The sequence below is a fragment of the Micromys minutus genome (assembly GCF_963924665.1).
Source record: "Micromys minutus genome assembly, chromosome: 10".
In the NCBI taxonomy this organism is placed as follows: Eukaryota; Metazoa; Chordata; class Mammalia; order Rodentia; family Muridae; genus Micromys; species Micromys minutus.
This window is the reverse complement of record NC_137979.1, coordinates 45,216,047-45,236,474: the sequence shown is the minus strand read 5'-3', so window position 1 is coordinate 45,236,474 and position 20,428 is coordinate 45,216,047. Positions and strand designations below refer to the sequence as shown.

General features: G+C 52.1%; 1 protein-coding gene across 1 annotated transcript; it reads right to left on the bottom strand.

Moving 5' to 3' along the window:
* Positions 1–8,753: 8,753 nt before the first annotated feature.
* Positions 8,754–13,128, bottom strand: GRB7 (growth factor receptor bound protein 7; the record flags this gene model as incomplete). Its single annotated transcript, XM_080922788.1, has 14 exons — positions 8,754–8,900; positions 9,092–9,185; positions 9,280–9,367; positions 9,484–9,544; positions 9,672–9,788; positions 9,883–9,963; positions 10,141–10,239; positions 10,439–10,549; positions 11,627–11,776; positions 11,995–12,072; positions 12,189–12,310; positions 12,422–12,578; positions 12,720–12,870; positions 12,977–13,128. 14 exons carry the CDS (start codon positions 13,126–13,128, stop codon positions 8,754–8,756), a joined length of 1,608 nt encoding a protein of 535 aa, XP_080778914.1.
* Between the last annotated feature and the right edge of the window lie 7,300 nt (positions 13,129–20,428).

Here is a 20,428-nt window from a genome sequence, read left to right as displayed (position 1 = left end):
CAGTGCTATTTCATGCAAAGGATTGTTTAGGATACTTCAAGAGACAGTGACTCTGGACATCACGACTGAGGATCTACATTCTTTATCTGAAACCAAAAGCTGGATCTGGGCTACCCTAGGGTTGTTGTCTAAGAAGACAGGGCTGAGCAGCCATGGGAATGGTTAGTAAGGATAGGGTTGGGGACCACAGTTTCTAAGGACAAGGGACGTGGAAGAGCCTAGAGGGCAGGTGTGGGCTTTGACCCAGAGTGAGCTCAGAGGATAATGGAAGTCTTTGTCTCTGGCCTTACCTAAACTGTAACCTCCATAACCCACTAAGCCATCAACATGCTAAATAGGTGTTTTTACTATGAAGAAATTGGATGTACTGTTCCCCTAAATATTCCAACGGTAGACCATCCGATCTATTGGTACCATTTAGTTGTTATTCAAAACTGGAACATTCATGCTTTTATTTAAAATGAAAGTCGCAAAACATCTACCTTACAGAGTGTTGTGAGGTTTGCTGTAGTCTTGTCTGTAAAGTTGCTTTGGAGGAAGGGCTGTTACACTGTGTAATTATAAATTTTCTACTGTAGATCCTGCATCTGGTTAGAAAGACATGAAAACGTTCAGAGTCACGCTAGGGCCAGTGCCATTGCAGGTGGAGGATGCCAATGCCTAGCCAGCAGTTTCTTAGCGTTGTGCTGCATAAAGCTAAAGAAGATGCTGGACCTTGGATCCAATGTGAGTGACCCACAAACATCCTTTCATGGCCTGTCACCAGGACGGTAGAATAGCTTTGCTCCTTCCATGTCTGTGAGACCACAGCCATTAACCCTCCCTCATAGTCTTCCCAGAGGGTCCTCACCCCCCAATGCTCTCCCGGGAGCCCAGACAGTGGTAGCTCAAACACAGCTACGTTTCTTTGCCTCCCCAAAAGACACACACATTTTAACATGCTAGGAAAATGGAGTAACCTATAAAAATGACTGTTGTGGTAGCCAGTGACTCATCGATATGAGGACCTCTGTTGGTTCACTGGCAAGGCCCTTCCTGGTTGGCCTGCCTCTGTGGACTCACGGAAACCAAATTACTGTGGGTTGTGAAAATTAGCAGGTCATTTTAAAAGCAGACATACCTTCACCCAGACTGTGGTTTTTTATGTGCTCAGTTGGTGAGCCCCTGGAGGAAGGATCATTTTGGCTACTGGAAAAAACCATAGCTTATTTTTAATTTCTGGTTGTCAAAGTCACCACACATGTGGTCTGTGGATGACCCTCATCTGCAGAGTTGATGAGAGAACAAAAGATGGTTTGGGGCTCAGGGGACCCTTACCTAGAAGTTACCACCAGGCCTGTGTTTCTCAGAAGCATCCCCTGCAATGAGATCTCTCATTCCTCCTCTGGAGATTTACCTGAATCCCACCATCAGGAGCCCTGTACAGTAACTCCCCACCCCATAATGTCTGTCCAAAGTTCACTTTGGGTGAAGCCCTTATTTGCCCCGCCAGAACATGAGGACCGCACCTCCTGTACGAAGCAGCTTGCTGGTATTGTCAAGTTTTCTTTACCCTGTTTGATTTTTTTTACACTGATAAATAGATAAATAAAGTCCTGGTGTGTTTAAAATTAGTTCTGTTGCACGCCTGTCAATTGTCACGGTTCCTGTCAGAACGTTGAGGGATTTCATTCTACCCTGAGGAAGATTTCCATAATTTTGTCTTGGCTTGTTCTTAAAGTCAAAGTATCAAAATCAGTGGAATTACCACAGAAGTCTCACCCCAGCCACACTGCTGGTCTCTGAGGCCACAGCAGAGTTCTGGATCCATACATCCCTTTAAAAGTCACTAGGAATCCCAGTGGACAGGGGTCTAGACATAACAGGATGAACACTCCCAACAGTCTCCCCAATCCACATTGCTTCACAACCCTCCTCTCCAACAGAGAGCCTTTGAGATAGACAGGTAAGTCTTGGCTTTTCTCAACTGTGGATCTCCGAAACAGTGAGAAACTCAAGGTTGCATTCATCAAACTCAGCCAAGTTACATATGATCTGTAGATTCTTGGGGACCCAAATTTCAGCTGACCATATGGTGTGGGAGACTCCCCAAAGAATGATGCATCATTTGTCTTACTATCTGGTGTTTACTCCAAGACAATTGGAGGGGTAGGTTCGGTCTAGCCTTCTGCCAAGTTCATGTAGAACCTAAGCCCGTGGATCCCATATGGCCAAGGATAACCATGCATGCAGACCACAAATCATCAACTTAAACATTCAGGTGGTATTTAATTTGCTTGTGCAGTTCTTGGATGGGAATTTTGTAGATGACACCTTCATGTCACTGTGTCAAAAGGTTGGACACACAGGTTTGCCTCGGGCTTCCACAGTTTAAACTTAGCAAGCTCAGTCCTAAGCAGGTTGGTGGTAGGGTCCTCCTCAGAGCTCTATTTCGGCAGTGTCTCCCTGCCTTTTGCTGTGAGGACTTCTTGCAGATCCTCCCAGCCCAGAAGACAGGAGTGGAGAGCAGCCTACCCTTGTATTTTATAGTAAATCACTTAAAAAGTAGCTTCCCCTTAGTCAAAACACACACATATATGTGGCCTTTCCCAAGCCCATTCCATTCTAAGCAGACACAGTTGGAAGGAAGAAAGGAGAGACAGGGAGCCCTTGAACCCTTTGCAAGGAGATGGGGAAGAGGGGGAGAGCATTTCTCTCAAGCCTAAGGGCACTTAAATTTTCTAGCTCCACTGACCAGTGTTGCTTTAGAGGGGTGATGAGCCCAGCAAGAGAGGCCACCCCACACCTGCAGACATCCCCACCCCCAACATCACTCCACACCCCAGGCCACCTGCAAAGTTGAAGGATCCAAACCTCCACCTGCAAGCAACTGCCACCTGAGGGTAAGGAGGCAAAGCACCAAGTTTCTTTTCCTCCAACCTGTCCTTAAAATCTCAGGGCATTAGAGACCAGAACTCCAGACTGTCAGGAACAGCCTGAGGAAGATTGAAAGGCTGGATGGATGGTTTGCCCAGGCCTTAAATTCTGCCCCAGGAGCATTCCCAGGCAGATGGTTGTTTGCATAAAAGCCAAAAGCCGCTGCACCTGGGCTGGGGGGCCCTCTAGGGAGGTGCTCCTTGGCTTGGGGGAAGAGGGGGAAGGAAGGAGTCATGGAAAGTCCCTGAAGGACACGGGTGTTGAGTTTGCTGCGGTTTTGTTTTTAACTCTGTCTTGACTGTGTAGCACGCAGCTGCATCCTTGCCCCCAAATAGCAGAGCCACCCCCCCATATGTAATATGCACATACACAGGGAAAAAGGTCTCCAATGGAAAGAACGGAGGTTAGAGTGATGTAACCTGCCACCACCACCCCCTACCCAGGAGTGAGGGGGCAGGAAGCCCCACCACCACCCCTCTGCCCCCTGGCCCAGAAGAGCAGCCTAGTCAAATAAACCACAGCCCTGGATGGGAACCCTGGCGGGCAGGGGGTGGGGGAAGGGGGGCAGGTGCTACCTCTTCCACCAACTCAAGCCCCATCCCACCCCCACTGGAATGACATTCTCAGCTCTTCTTGCAGAGTTCCTGTGTGTGTTTGGAGGAAGGAGGACCTCAGCAAAGCTCAGGACAACTTGGTGCTAGTACTCATACTTCGGTCTCAGTCTCTGCCTCACAACTGTGTGACCTCTGGTGCTTCACTTTCTGGGCCTTAGTTTTCCCTGGACTCATGAGTCTTTCCGATTTCTAAAATTTGGGACTTTAAGCTCAACTCTAACCCCATTGGCCTAGTAGACTCCAGACCTATCCTCTAACAAAAAAGCAAATCCAGGGATAGAGAATCCTGTTCCCATTCCTTTCTCTACATTACACCTCAGGGCTCCTAGAAGATGGGCACAGGAGGCGAAGGGCGTAGCCTGACATATTTTCCCCAGAGGCCACGTTCTTAACTGTTTGTGAGATTCTGGGACAAGAAATAAGGGACAGACAGGCTCCTGTCACTTCATCTGTGGGAAGCTCTGGATGTGGGGGCTGAGGTGCTCTACACCCCTTCTCAGGATGGATACAGATTCCCAGAGTCAGGGAACTTAGGAGAGACAACACTGTAACCAGAGAGGTGAAGGGGTGAGGCGCAAGGTGTGAGCCAAGGAGGTGAGGGAAGGGGCAGCTACATTTCTGAGAAACAGCCAGGCGTCCCAGCAGCCAGCAGATTAACTCCGAGCCTGCGGCTTCACAGCTCTCCCCTTCTGCCGCCCACGCCTCTCGGGGGTCTGCAGGCTCGACCGGGCGGCAGCCGCTGCGGACACGCAATAGATCTGGGGACAGCGGAATGGAGCTTAGGGGCGGAAGGTAAGCGCCGGAAGCCGTGGATCGCGTGACACCCCAGGGGTCCCGAGAGCCAGACCCCGCCTGCCCGCAAGTACCGCCCTTGCCCTCCCCACCCAAGTCCTCCTCTCTCAGCCCCAGTGAAGCGGGATCCAGAAGTGAAACCACCGGGTCACAGCCCAGTGCCGATGCTGCGCCGCGCCGCGCCCCGCCCTTCCGGGCACTGCAGCGAGGTAGGAGCTCCCGGCGCCCCGGAGCGCAGCTTTGAAACGGGGGAGGGGCAGAGGGGGTGCGCCCGAACCAACTGGGGAACCAAGGGAGGCGTCGGCCGTAGTTCCAGAAATGGCCGCTGGGTGGCACTGCAGCCGCGTGGCTGGACTGGCTCCGGACCCCGCTGAGACTGGCGGAGCGCCGACACCAGGTTACTGTGCACATCTACGAGCACAGCGCTGCGCCAGGAAGGATTCGAGATGCGACGTCGCTCCAGACCCCAAAAAGGGGCTCGGGGACCGACGGGCGCGTGTTTGGGTCCTCGCCCTACAATGTTCAAAGGCCGTCAAGTTCTCAGCAATCTCGTCGTCGCGCAAGTCGAGTTGGCCGCAGGAGGGCGCAGCCTTGAACGCACCTCTGTGTGGGTGGGACTCCGGCGAGCACGTGCTCTCCAACTCCAACCTGCTCTCCTCAGTCGGGGGCCTCTCCTTATTCACTAAACCCACTCCAGGTCACTTCATCGTCCCGTGGGTTCGCGGGGCGGGGGAAGAATACCAAGTTCATCCAAGATGTGGGCTTCGGTGGCCCCACGTCTTGGGAGGAAGGAACCCAAAACTGTGAAATCTATATAAAAACTGACGACTGTAAGAGAGCAGGGTAGACCAACGTTGGAGAAGGTTGAATAGGCTGGAATCTTGTGGGGGAAGTGGTCAGGTACCCAAGGGAAGGAGGGGGCTCTACGGTGTGCGGGAAGATGTGGCTCAGGCCTTAGAAACTGGCAAGTTAAAGGTTGCACAAACCTTCCATATTCACACGTGAGTGGCGTACCCACATCTCACTCCCACACACCTTTCCCTTAACTCCAATCACACGGCTCATTTCCAACCTGATACCCTGCCCTCTGAGCCACTCTGCAAGCCCTCAAAACTATTTCATTCATTCATTTATTCCTTCGAAGAGGAGGTCACAAGCCATGATGAAGGTGTAGCAGAAGAAGTCAGAGGACAACTTGCAGAAGTAGGACCTCTCCTCCCAACCAGGTGGCAGATGCCTTTCCTTATGGCTCTTAGCACCTCAGTTCCTCCCTCGAGGCTGGAAAGGATGGGATCTACCGTCCGCAGCCTGGGCTGGCAGTTTCTAACTTTCTCTATGACCCCAGGTGAGCCACTCATTCTGAGGCTCATTTTCCCCGAGTGTAAGGTGGAAGGCTAGTCGGTCTCAGAGATTCTGATTGGCTGGTTGACAGAGAAGGGGCAATCTCCCCCATCCAGTACCTCAGGTGCTGAGAAGATGCTGGGTTTTCTTTGGGGACAGATGAACTCCTCAGACACGCTTAAAGGATGACTCATCATAGCCCCTTTTCTGGGACCTTGGCAGGAATACCACTGGACAGCCATGATTGATGTGGACTCCCAATTCCAAGCCTGAGCAGCAGCCATTGAAAAAGTTAGTTCCTAGTTCCGGGGCTTGGCAAGGGGCCAGCTGCAGAGGGCACTGGTCTTTGCTTCAAGTCCTGTAGAAAAGCAGGGAGATCCGCAGCTCTTCCAGGGTCTGTGGGCCACAGAGAGCTCTGAAGGAGAGGTTCCAGCTGGCACGTGGGAGTGTTAAAGGGTCTCTTTGCCTCTGTTTGTCTGGCCTGGTTCCAGGCTCCCCAGCCTGGCTTTAGCCAAGCGTGGGTTGGTCTTCATTCCAATTGGCCCAATGCTTGCTGAAGTTGACACAAGTGTTCCTTGAAGCGGCTGGACCTTTGAGGTCTCCTCAAGCCAACCTGACCGAGAGAGCCAGGCTATGGAGGAAAGTCTTTTCAGAAAGGACTGCCCTGACGCTTAGGAGTCCCACCTGGAGTCAGCTGCAGGGGAACAGAATGTGCCCAGAGCTGGCACCCAGAACCAGACAGACATTCGAGCTGCCCTGTGTCCTGCCTTCCCACTTCATGGTAGACCTAGGATTTGAACAAGGACAGCGATGTCCCTGGCAGAGGAACTGTTTTGTTTACCTAGTGCTTAGTCAGTCTTAAAGGTTTAGAAAAGATCTCTGTTCTGTGTTTTAAAAGCTGTGAGATTTTTCAAATGTACCGAGGGCATCAACAAATCTGGATCTTTTTTTAAAAATGAAGCTGGGCTGGGCATGGTGACACGTGCTTTTAATCCCAGCACTGGGGGGTTGGGGATGGAGGAATTGAGGGTAAGGGATGTGTGCCCGGGAGGCAGGGGGATTTTCAAGCCACATAGCAAATTACAGCCCAGCCAGGAATACAGTGAGGCTGTCTTGGGAAGATCAAGAAGACATCTTGTCATACCCTTAACTTCTTCTTGACATCCCTCTTCCCGAGCCTCCCCACCCACCCCTCTGCTAGGTGCTTTGCATGTTTGTTGAGGTGATCTTGCCTGGTACTGAGATTACAAAGTTTACCATCACATAAGCCTTTTCAAGGGAGAGAGGGGTTGAACTGTCACTGGGTGGGGCTGGCACAAACGTTTTAGTTTGAGGCCAGCCTTATCTACAGAACAAATTCCAAGACAGCCAGAGCTACACAGAGAAACCCTGCATCAGACTATTTTAAAAATTAAAAAAAAAAAAAAAATCCTACCATATCATTACCATACATTAAAAATGTAAGCATATCCTTTAATATTGTGAGTTAGAATGTCCCCCCCCCCCACTTCCTCTCGAATGTACTTTTACAGTGAGTTTGGGTTTGTATCATTTGGCTGTCATGTCTCTTGTCGTTTCTGTTGTTGAAGTAGAAACTGAGCTGTCCATTCTGGTTCCCGGTCCAGATTTTGGTAAGTGTCCCTACATGTCATCACGTGTGTTCTGCTGGCCCTTGTGTTTCCGGGAAACTAGTTTGATGGGATCAGAGTCGAGTCTGGTTTGTTTTTAAATAGGGTTCACATCCTAAAAGATGTGTCTCTACAGCCAGAGCAGGCGGTGCGGGCATTGCTGGATGTACTTATAATGGTCCCGTTGGGTTAGACGAAGGCACGAAACTCTGGAAAATGCAGCCTGGCTGAGCAGTGGGCATGCTTGCCCATTACAAAACTCATTCTGGAAGTTGAAAGAGGGACTGGAGACAGAAGACAGCTCCGGGCTGCATCTCCATTCCCTGTCAGGCTTTCTGAGTGAGGGGGACTGTGGGGACAGAAAGAAGATCAGGGGACTGCAGAGAGGAAGAAATTGGTAGAAAACAGGCTGAGGGAAGTGAGAACACTCCCCACCCCCACCCCGTGTCATTGGTCCGTCTGTCAGAACTCACTGTCCACCAGCTAGTCAAAGACTTGCTGCTGACTTGTCTTGGTTTGTGGAGAGAAGGGAGGTCATGAAACAGGGTCTCACATAACCCAGGCTAGCCCTGAACTGTTCTTCCTGTGGCTGTTGCCTACCTGCTTAGATTCTAGTCATGCATCACAGTTCCCAGGCTTGGTTAGATCTAGGCTGTCAGAAAAGCCCAGTCCCTTGGGGCTGAAGAGATGGCTCAGGGGTTAAAGGCATGGACTACTCTTGTGGAAGACCAGAGTTTGGTTATCAACAGCCACATTAGCACACAGCTGACTATAACTACAGCTGGAAGGATCCAGCGCCCCCTTTTGGCCTCCTTGGGCAATTGCATGCACTCATACACCACATACACACCTAATTTTGAAAGTATTAAAATAATAATAATAATAATAATAAAAGGTAAACACCATCCTTGGTGGTCCACTGTCCATTCGTCCATTTAACCGGTACTGCCTGACGACTCAGGCTGCGCCAGGATACCTGCTAGGGATTTGGAAGCTCTCAGGCAGCTAACACCATTTTGTCCTTGGGGCATATTCTGGTCGACCAAGACCTTGACCTCTTCTGGTTCTCTTGTCAGCTCTTGCCAGACAAAACTCATGGGTGTATCAAAAAATAATCTTTATTGTCACTGGTATAAAATAGAGCTGATCAACTGGCCTCTCAGTCTGTACAGAGCGTGGATGGGACATGAGATCATCTGGGCTGCAGCTACTCCTCTCATAATGCCCCTCACTGCCTCTGGAACTCTAGCATGGAGAGAGATCCACAATGCCTCCCTTGGGGACAGGAGTCAGGGATGGACAGGGCTGGGGGGTATGTCATTGCCTGAGGAAGGTTAAAAAAAATGGGAGAGAAGGGGGGGGGGCTTCGACTGTTTACCACCCCACCCATCTGTGCCGAGTCCACTGAACAGAAGGTTCGACAGAGGTAGGCAACCTCATGGCTGTAATAGCTTGTGTGGCCTCAGAGGGCCACACGGGCACAGCAGTGGCGCAGCAAGCAGGGCAGGATGCCTCGGTTGAGCTGATGGAATTCCACCAGCTGCAGCAGGTCTGTGAAACGGGTCTGGCCTTCATCCATGCTGAAGTAAAGGCAGCCTTCATCTTCGCTCTGTGGTGTGGCCAGAAGGCAGGTCAGAGAGCGGCCCCAGGCCGAGAAGCAGCCTGTGGGGCCAGCAATTAACCCCCCCTTACCCCCCGCCCGCTTCTTGTACAGGAAGAAAAGAGGTGCATCCTGGGGCTTCAAGTCACGTATCCCCTGGCTACAAGAACCTCCATCAGGAGCAGGGGAGTTTTACTCACGGGCAAAATGAGATAATGTTTGACTCTCTGCAAATGGCACAAAGACAGAACAAAGCCCTGTGGGTTCCGCTGGCTCTCTCGGACCAGGAATACACTTTGGGGAGACAAAGTAGCATGCTCCTGGTTACAGCTGCTCTAGGTCTGGTCCCCAGCTCTGTAGCCCAGCCCAGCCCAGCCCAGCGCCTTACCCATCCACCAGGCCCTGCTGTCCAATGAGCCGCTGGCTCTCCTCACGGGAGATTCGTCCATGAAACCAGGGCTGGCTGCGATGGATAGCTACGGTCAGAGGGGAAGAGACGCTGATCATTCGGGGAAGGGAACTGCCCCGCCCCAGCCAAGACTACTCAGAGTCGCAATGCAGCCCACCCTGGGGATTCTAGACCATCACCCACCTGCACTGAGGCTCGAGCTGGAGCAAGGGGTGGGCAGGCTGAGACGGTGGTTTGTCTTCTTCTGCAATGGGGGACAAGGAAGTCAGGGTGCCCTTGGCAATCACTGCCTCCCTAAGTCCTCCCTCCTGCCCCATGAAAGCCCGCTGGGAGCTAGTGCGGCAGATGCATAGATGTGTGAAGGCCCTTACCCTCCAGGCCTGGGCCTCCTCCATGGCGGCACTCAGAGCTTCCCGGGGGTTCTCGATAACACGCCCTGCATGGCCAGAGAAGTCCATAGCCACTAGGGTATTATCTGAGACGCTCCTCTGGAGAGAGGACAGAATGAGGCGGGGAGGGGTCAGAACAGCTGCGCTGAGCCTGCATGCCCACTTCTCCCGTACCCCAGAACAGTACACTCACCAAGGGTGGAGACCCCAAATAGGATAGGCGTGGGTGACGAGACTGGGCTTGCTGATAATTCTTATATAGCTGTACCCCGTACTGGAGGCAGGGGGAAGAGGAGGGAATGAAGTTATGAGAGCCTAAGGAAATGGGCTATGACAGAACAGGGCTGAGGCTGCCCTTCCTGATGGCTATTCCAGGACCTCTTCACGGGGGAGACATCGGAAGTCACCTCCACCAAACAAGGCCAGCCCCACTGCTGTTCCGGGATCTCACCTTGAAGAGCCGGAAGGCGGCCAGCCAGCAGGTGCGGCTCTGCTCATCCTCGCTGCAGAAGATGTGGAGCCCCTTGTGGCCATTCCGAAGCTTGTTGGGCTGGGGAGAGGAAGTCCCCTATGTGATTCTGTGTTCAGTTGCCATAGGGCAGGGAAGGACCCAAGTACTATCCAAAGTGCAAGTACTAGAAGAGGCTGGGTTCCTCAACGCGGCTCCTCTACATGGCTTCAAAAGCCATAGGTAGGACATCAAACTTAGGCAGTTCTCACCCTCCCCCAGGCCAGGCTGCAGCCCTCACCTTTACACAAAAGCCGAAGTCGGTGGGCATCCCATACAGCTTTCGTCCCTGGGTCACCACATATATATTGGACTCATTTACATCTGCCACGTACTGTAGGTGTCTCGGGTCCTGAGCAGCATGAGAAATAGGACTTGGTACAGGTAGATCCTGTCTCCGAACTGCTGTCCCACCAGGAAGGGAGATTTTAGGACCCAGGAGAGGCAGGACACTATCCATGGTCACACAGGAAATAGAGGCTGGGGAGGTGGCTCAGTTGGTAAAGAGCCACAGCACCCACCTAAAGAGCCCGGTGTACTGTTGTACATCTGATCCCAGTGTGAGGAACAAGAGTATTCTCAGGGCTCTCAGACTAGGCAGCCTAGCTTAATTCATGAGTCCTAAGTCCCAGTAGGGACCCTGTCTTAAAAATCAAGATAGAGAGTTCCTAAGGAGATCACCGGAGGCAGACTGCCGACATTGATACATACACAGACACACAGAGAAATACTCAGACACACACAGATATACACAAACATATCCACACATAGAGGCACAAGTACATACAGACACACAGATACACACAAGACACAGGTACACACAGACACACACACAGGCACACACACATACAGAAACATACACAGAGACATACGCACACAGAGACACAGACACACAGAGAAGACACATACAGAGGCACACACACAGAGACATGCACACACATAGGCACAGGTACACAGACACAGAAGACACACAGGGACACACACACTGACATGCATACACAGGTACACACACATACAGACACAGGCACACAGAGACACAGACGTACAGACACATAGAGGGACACATACGGACATACACTACACACACATACATATACACACATATACACAAACATACCCACACATAGAAAGACATACACATACAGACAGACACAGAGACATACCCCATAGAACATAGGAACACAAACACACACATACACACACACACACACAAGCAGAGGCTGATTCAAGTGGCCTGTCTTTTCCACTGTCTCTCCTGGGGTAGGTGAGCCAAATGGGTTGGGGTAGAAAAGGTGCAGACAGGGTCTGGAGACAGCCAGCCCAAGGGGAGGGAAGAGCAGCTGAGGGTCCCCTGGTCTGAGAGCGGGTCTAGGCGTAGCAGTAAGGACGAAGTACGTGATAGGCTGGAGCTGACCCCTCATAACCTCACCTTGGAGGTGCCCTTGGTAGAGTAATAGAGGCCAGATCGACGAAGAAAACAGAAGAACCGTTTCCAAAGCTTCCGACCCGACCCCCAGCCTGATCCCCGCAGCTGCAGGAAGCCCTGGATCTCAGGGAAGCTGCCAGCATTCAGGAAGTTCTGAGAACAGATGTGGGCAGAGCATGAAAGGCCGACCTCCTCTCAGGCCCCAGGAGGAGGCGCTGTGCTGCTGATGACTGTCACAAATTCACGGGCAAGGTCACCAAGGTGGGAGAGGGGACACCAACAGACAGATTTCACATGGCCTGGTGGCAGGGAGTAACCCCTAAAGGGATTGTGGGTACATGGTGAAGGGGGAGGTACTGGGGAAGTCTCACCTGGATGAGGTCTTCGTGGGATATGCCTGTTTGTATATCCAGGCAGCTGGAGACCATCTTTTCTGGGAACAGGATGTGCTGGGGAAAAAAGAAATGTGGATTCAGAGCTCATGAATCCAGGCTGGGGGTCCAGAGGGTGTGCATCCACGTGTGCGCGTGCGCGTGTGTACCCACGTTCCCTCGCACACACTCACTGGAGGGCTCTTGAATAGTTCATACTTGGCGAAGTTTTTACGGAAGATGAAGCGGCTGTCTCCACCCACAGGCCAGGCCTCCTGCACTTCCACCACAAACTCATGGTCCTCCAAACCCCGCTCTGAGATCAAGGGTGAAAAACAGGGGTTGGTGGAGATTAAGCCTCAGAGATGAGCCACCTACTGGCCCAAGATGGAGGACATGTCCCATAGCTCCTTGTACCTCAACTCACCCAGTGCCAAATAGGGGTGGCACTCCACCAGGCCCCAGTTCTCGTCGCTCAGGGCATGAGCTCGCTGCACCAGCATCTCACACACGTGGCGAGCTGTAGCACCCGCTGCCACCTCCACAGACCGGCAAGCCCCATCTTCACTGTACACCTTCACCACCTGTGCCCCGAGAACTGCAGATGACTTGGGGTAAAGCAGGGGTGATTCTATTCAATGACTTGCCCTGTCCTTAGAGACCAGGATATCCCACTAGCACCAAAGAGACCTGTCCCCACCTTTCCTTTTTCCAAAACAACTCACATAGAGGCGGCTGGAGTCTCGAGGAAGCAACCCCCTTGCACCGGAGGAACCACCAAGAATGGGTTTCTGTGACGGTGGGCTGCAGAGCTCAGGGAAGGGGTTGGGGATGGAAGGTAGAGAGGTTGCCTGAAGCTCCTCTTCTCGAAGTTTCCTATGGCAAAGAGTGAAGGATAGAAACCCCTGTGTGTCAGCCAGCGCTGGCTGGCCTCTCTGCCCACCGACCTCTCTACCAATGCAGTCCCATTACCCCATCCTACCTGCTGCTCGGGATGGGCAAAGGCTGCGACCGCTTCACATCTCCAGGCGGAGGGTTATCAGGGGGCGGAGGAGTCTCAGGAGGGGTCCCAGGAGTTGGACACACATCTTCTGAGGAACTACTGAGATGAGGCGGGCTCAGATCCAGTTCCATGGCACCTATAAAGAAAATGCTGCTGACATCACAGGCCGCTCACGCGTACTTTATACGGGAGCATGCGCGTATGTACACAGTGGTTGTCAGACCATCGCTCCGCTTCTAGCAGAAGCAGCGTGGGGAAGACCAGGCAGGGTCTGTGTCTCACGCCCCTAGCTACAGTCGCTGGGTCAAGGAAAGGTTGCTTATTTCGCCGGGCTCTGCCCCAGATTTTCCCGGCACTTTGTCGTTCTGGCACCTCACTGCCAGACGCAGTTGCCAAGCCTGTTGTGGTAGCACCTGGCCGAGTGATGAGTGATACCAAGGGAGGGGGTGGGGAAGGGCAAGAATCAGGAGGGCTGGACAGTGTGCTCAAGTTGTGGTGGGAGCGGAAGGCCCAGCCTGGGGGCTCTTACCCCAGCAGCCTCTAGACTGAGTGCCTTTCTAGACTCCTCATCCTGTCCAACTTTTTTTTTCCCAGAGGCCTCAATGCTAAAGCCACCTCCTAGGTATGAGAAATTCTCTTGGACTTGCCACACTCTGCCTTGTGCTGGGAACTCTGTCCCCATTACTGTGCACCTGTCTTATCCTTTCCCTGGTCTGAAAACACCTGGCATACACACTGAAGTGTCACCTATGCCTTAGCGCCCACGGGTGCAGAGACGATAAAACAGGTAAGGGCAGGAAAGACAGAGCAAAGAGATCTTGGGGTGGGGGAGTGCCAGCCCCTTCCCTGCAGAAACCAGCAAACCCTTGGTGCTGAACCTGGCAGGGCCAAAATGTCAACCCCGGCACCCTGCCTGTTCTCCAGACATCCTCACCTGGACTGCAAGGCTACCGGGGACACTCAGGGTTTCCTCCACCAGGATAGGACAAACATTGAACCTTCCATGAGGGCATGAAGGGATCTGGGGGACAGGTGAGTCAAGGTGGGGCGGGACAGTTATGCCCCAGGCTCTCCATTCAACCCTGACTCATCCTCAGACTTCCTGGCTGAGGAAACACAAACAACCTACCTCTGCCCTCCATCCTAACTTCCCAACCTCCAGGTACCCTGGGGAGTAAGGGGTGCCGGCAGGGGAGAGATGAAGATGTGAGGAGGAGCAGCCTGAGGCTCCTTTGAGATCACCCTACCCACCCTTGGCCAGTGTCCAGCCCCGACAGGAACAATCATCTGCCCACCTCCGGTCCTGAACCATCTTCCTGCCCATAACACAGGAAGGAGAGAGGAAGCACCCGGCCTGGATCCAAAAGTCTATCAGGATTGGAGCCCACCTCCTCGTGATCGACAAGCAGCTTCCAGCCCTGCCTGGCCTGAATCTGAAACCTACAACTCTCTTTGCTGTTCACTACCCCCAAGATAAATGATGGAGATTATTATCTGGTCCCAGGGACTTCTGTGTACTGCTCCGTGGAAGAGGGTCTCTGAACACACTCTGGGATGTCCTGACCTGAGGGGCACCACCAGGCAGAAGCGGAGTTAAAACACTCAAGAAGACGGACAGCAAAGCACCCCCAGGAGAGCCAACTAGTGCAATCAGGACACACCCGACGCTTAGCACCCTCAAGACACCAGACCAGGGACGTCAACTCCTGGCACCCACTCCCACCCACCTAATCTCCCTTTTCAGGGTGCCCCTCCCTCAATGAAGAAAACAGCACCCAATTAGACAGGTGTTTGAAAGGGAAGTAGACTGAAGTCAGATTACAGACCGAGGCTAGAAACCCGGGTGCAGGCTGAACTAGGGTTAGCTTCCAGATCCCTCCACTGTACCCTTCAGATGGACAGGACTAAGAACAGCCGGGTAACTAAAATTTGAGAAGAGGCAGGGTAGCTTGTAGTGGGCCTGGCAGACCCTGCTCAAGAGATCTAAAACATTCCAATTAGGGCCTAAGCAAAGGTTGGAGAAACTGGTCCCCCAACCAATTTGTCCTCTCAGCAGGGCCACTCCAAACTCTGGCTCTCCAGCCCCAGGCTCCTGCCCCACCCTCTCTCTTACCCTCCCTGCCGCCTTGTTTACTTCCTGAATCTTGCCCCACCTAGAAAGCCCCAGGGATGAGTGGCAAGGCCTAATGTTTGGGGCCAACTGCAAACAAGGCTACCATCCACTCTACCCAAGTTGAGGGGAACGGGTCCGTGGGGCAGACAATTTAGCTGGTGGCATGGGCATCCTGAGATCCAGTGCTGGTCCGGCACAGGAAGCTAACATCTTTCAGGACTTGGGGAGGAAAGAGGGGGCTTAACCTTTCCGGAATCTGGACCAAGTGAGAAGGTGGGAAACCCTTAGGTGACCCCGAAGTTGATGCTCCGCCCACTCCGCGGGGTGGGGTGGAGGACGGATATCCAATGGAATAAAACGGGGCGGGGACAACTCTTTTAATGTTTAATTTGGGAAGAATGCTAGAGTTCTCGGTAGAGTTAATCATTAGTTTACCTTCGGGGAGAACACACACACACACACACACACACACACACAAGCACGCGCTATTAGGGGGAGAACAGAGTCCAAGCTAGACAGACTCATAACCCAGAAGGCATTGCATTCTTGGGGACAAAGGGGAAAATGTTGAAAATACTATCATCTGGCCCTCGGTGCACTCTGTCCCCATCCTGCCCTGAAGACCCAGAGCCGGACCCAGGTCTCTCCCCAGACAGGTGCACACACCCGCCATACAACGTCTTCCAAGCCCTGAACTGCAGACCTTCCCCCTCCACCCTTCTAGCTTCCTTTGTCCACTCTTCTCTGCAGCCAGGAGGCATCCTCGGCCGACTGGGTTTCCATATCCAAGGCGGGACTACAACGTGGAGTGACGGGTTCCAACCATTGTGGGACTCTCCTTTACCCTCCTCCGAATGGGAACCCCAGATTGCAGTAAACTGAACTCAGTGAGGTACTGAAGGGGCAACTTCCGATCCGATTGGTCTTGGGTAAGAAGAACTAGTTTTAGCCAGAAAGTCAAGATTTCAGGTGATCGAGAGACTTTTACCTCCCACTCCCGAAATCACTGGGAGAGAAGGTTGGAGTGTGGGGGGCATGAGAAGTCTCGGGATTCCAGATACCAGGCAACAAACAAAATAAACAACGCAGCGCCGAGAGCATGAGGAGAATGAATCTTTCCTCCTGCATCCTGTCCCCCCCACCCCCAAAATGAAGTTCCAGCTTCGGTCCTTACCTAGACCTTAGCTCATCTGCCTGAGGCCACCGGTTTAGGGAGAAAGACTCCAGGCCTTAACTACCACCCACCCCCCCTTTCCCCGCCTCTGGCCTGACCTCGCCAGTGAAGGCGGTCAGGGGGAGAGCTTGGCAGCCTCCGAGCCATCCACCTGGGCAGCAGGCCAGATCCGCTCGAAGCAGGCACAATCTGAGGCCCTGGTGAGGCTGGGGGTGGGAGCAGATTGTCCGAGACCGATCTCGGTCGGCTTACCTGGAGGAACTCCAGCAGAAAGAGCCGGGCCCAAAGTCTGGCTCTGTCTAGAGATCCCAGAGCCTTGGATCTGATTTCGAACCCTCTCTCCTTTCTCTACAGGTGGTAGGAGGATTATCCCGCCTTTGGATGTTGAGGCGGGAGAATATGGAGATTCCAGGCCCAGGGAAACTAAAATTATCTTGGGCAGGTGAGGGCGGGGCCTGAGAGGCGCCCTGCAGAAGGAAACTCAGCAGGAGGGTGGAGACTCCTCACAAGGCACCGCCTGGAATTGCTCCTGCCCTTCCTACTGGGCTGCAGGTGCTAGGAGAGCAGGTGCCCCGAGAGGCCAGGAAGAGGCAAAAAGAACAAACAGGCTGGGGAGAGAAAAATCTAGAATCCTAACTACAGGGGAAGGGGAGGTTGGAAGGCTGTTTGTTAAACAGAAATGGTCCCGCCCACTCCTACTCGTCCCATCCCAATGATGGTCAGTTTCATTGGTCTAGCTAGGGGGCCGTCTTCAGCGCGGATCTCACCCCCAGGGCAAAGGGCACTGGGCTTAAGAGGGAAGCCAGAAAAGATACCCTGCCCTTTGACCTGACCTCCCACCACAGTCTAGCCAAGCAGGCTGTTGTCCTGGCCCTGCTAAGATACCCAAGGTGCACCCTTCCTTCCGAGGCAAGTCCAGGGTCTCACTTTTTCAGTTTCAAATCTAAGAGTGGCAAGATGGCCTAGTGGGAGGGGCCATGATGTTCTGGCGACCGTTGTGGCCTGGTGCAGATGACTTCTGATTACAGCAGTTACTCCAGCTTTCTGGGTCAGCCCACAGCAAACATCGAGGATCAGAAAGAGGGGTTGAGAGGGTCAAAGGCAGCGGGCCACCTCCCAGCTTCCTATGGGTGAGAGTTAAGAAAACAAACAAAAGGGGTCTGCCCTGAGGAAGCATAGCCTTCCTCAACTTTTCTTGAAAAACTAGTGTGAAAAGCCGCTGGCATTAAAAGTGCATTCCTTTTATCCCAGCTCTCTAAAGCCAGTGGCAGATGGATATCTGTGAGTTCGAGGCCAGCATGGTCTACAAGGACAGTGAGGACTGTACAGAGAAACCCTGTCTCAAAAACAGGAAGAAAGGAAAGAAAGACAGACACCAGACAGACTAGTATAAATGGGACAAAGCCAAGAGGTGGGGAAAGGGGCAGGTTACTTGGGCCAGGAAGCAATTTGAACAAATCACAGGAGACAATTTACTCGTATCCAACCTAGCAGATTTGTGCTTGGCGCTGGGTACACGGAGCAAAACAACAAAAACAGACCCGCCCTCGGCCGGTTGCAACCCAGTCAGGGAGACTGACCTTTAAGAGTCACACAAATAAGAAATGACAGGTGACAAGTCTGCCCAGTGAGTGACTCATGGGAGGCAGGGAAGGCCATGAAAACAAAGCCAGGGAGGAACCACAGGTGAGTGGGAGCCAGAGGGGTTAACCCAGCATGGTGGACGACAGAGCCCAGACACAGCTGCTGGGAGGGAAGGCAGAGCTAAGAGTGGGGGTGGACAGGAAAGGAGGCCATCCGGGTGAGCCTGGGCAGGTTGTGCAGGTCCAGGAGGGGTGGAGAAAAAAAACACTGCAGCTCTCAGAAGGAGGGGTAGGGTCTCCAAGTCTCTTAAGCTGCTTTGTAAAGAGCAGCTCCGAGGGCCCCTCCTCGGCTACCAGAGCCCCCAGCTCTGAGGCGGAGCCCCAGGAATGTGAGATATTGAGGAGCCCTCAGGTGGCTGTTTTGCAAACCAGGTTTGAGAGCCATCCATCCTGTTTGTCCAGACTGGCAGAAGTGGTAGGCAGAAGCCAGACCCTGCAAGGAGAGAGAGACACAGGCAGGGCTGCACTCTGAAAGATCACTGTGTGGAAGACTGGGCTGGAGGAAAGCCAGAGGCAGGGCTTAATGATTCCATCTCTCTCTCTCCCTCCCTCCCTCCCTCCCTCCCTCCCTCCCTCCGCGTGTGTGTGTGTGTGTGTGTGTGTGTGTGTGTGTGTGTGTGTGTGTGTGTGTGTGTTGTTTGAGACAGAGTTTCTCCAAGTAACAGCCCCGTTGTCCTGGACCTTGTTCTGTAGACCAGCCTGGCCACCTGTGCCACTGTGCCTGGCTCCATTTCTTTCTTTTACAAAGACTTTTGTTTTGGTTTTTGAGCACATGCCTGTGTGTGTGTGCATGTGTGTAGGTTTCTACAGAGGAACTTGTCAGGTCTCTTACAGTTGGGGTTACAGGCAGTTTGGCCCTTCAGAAAAGCACCAAGTGTTCTTAGCCCCTGAGCTATCTCTCTCCAACCCCAGAATTTCATCCAGAACAGTGGTTCTCAACCTTCCTAATGCTGCAACCCTTTAACACAGTTCCTCATGCTGTGGTGACCCTGACCATAAAATTGATTTTGTTACTACTTCACAACTGTTTATTTTGCTCCTGTTGTAAATCACAGTGCAAATATGTTTTCCCATGATCTTAGGCTACCTCTGTGAAAGGGTCATTCGACACCCACCCCCAAGGGGTGGAGACCCACAGGTTGAGAAACACTGAACTAGAAATAGGACTTGAGGACAATGTGGGTGAAGGGCAGATCCCAGGTCCCCGGGAGAAGACAGGAAGGGCTGGCAGTAAGAGAGGCTTGGAGGAGCTTGGGAGCCATTGTGTCAGGGACATTATGGGATAGGTGCACAAGGCTGTGCCAGGACTCAACAAAAGAGCCATAAAGAACTGTTGCATGCTGGTTTCTGGGGATCAAAACTCATGGCACCAAGCTTGGCAGCAAGTGCCTTTAACTACTTAGCCTTCGTGCCCACCAAAGGTGAGCTTTAAATATGTATACGTTAATTTAAATTTAGGATAAAAGCCACCACAACCTAAATGTGTAATACCAGTACAGAGGAGAGTTAAAAGTTCAAGGCCATAGCAAGAGCGTCTCCAACCAAATAAAAGACAAAGAGCATATGAGAATGAACTGATTTACTGCTGCTTCTTGTCCCATGGTCCTATTACATCTGAGTAAAACTTACTTTTGGGAACTGGAGAGATGACTCAGTGGTTAAGAGCACTAGCTGCTCTTCCAGAGGTCCTGAGTTCAATTCCCAGCAACCACATGGTGGCTCACAACCATCTGTAATGGGATCTGATGCCCTCTGCTGGCCTGCAGGTGTACATGCAGCAGAGCGCTCATACATTAAGTAAATAAATAAAATGAAACAAAAGTAAATAAATAAAAATAAATCTAAAAATAATTAAGAAAACAAACCTAGTTTTTGGCCAGGTAATGATAGTGCATACCTTTAATCCCAGCTATCCAGAGGCTGAGGCGCTTGGATCTCCTTGAGTTCAAGGCCAGCCTGATCTACAAAGCTAGTTTCATGATAGCCAAGGCTATACAAAGAAACTCTGTCAATAAATAAATAAACAAATAAAGGAACAAGCAATCAGATAAATAAAGCCTAATTTTTGTTGTTGCATGGCATTGGGCTTAGTTTTTGTTGTTACGATATGTTTATTTTTATTATTTATGTGTATCTGTTTGTCTGCATGTATTTGAGTATAGCACATTCTTGCCCGGTGCCCAAGGAGGCCAGAAGAGGACATCAGGACTCCTGGAACCGGGGTTACAGATGGTTGTGAACCACTAGATGTGTGCTGGGAACTGAACCCAGGTCCTCTGCTAGAGCAGCAAGTGCTCTGAATCACTGAGTCATCTCTCTGGTTCATCTTGATATGTAATCCTGGCTGGTCTCAAACTCCCTATTTAACTGAAGCTGTTCTTGTACTTGTGGCCATCCTCCTGCCTCTGGTGGAAAGCCTGGGAGATGGCTCAGCTTGCTGCAAGCATGAGGACCTGAGCACAGCTCTCAGGAACCACACGTGAGGAGAGAGGAGACTACCA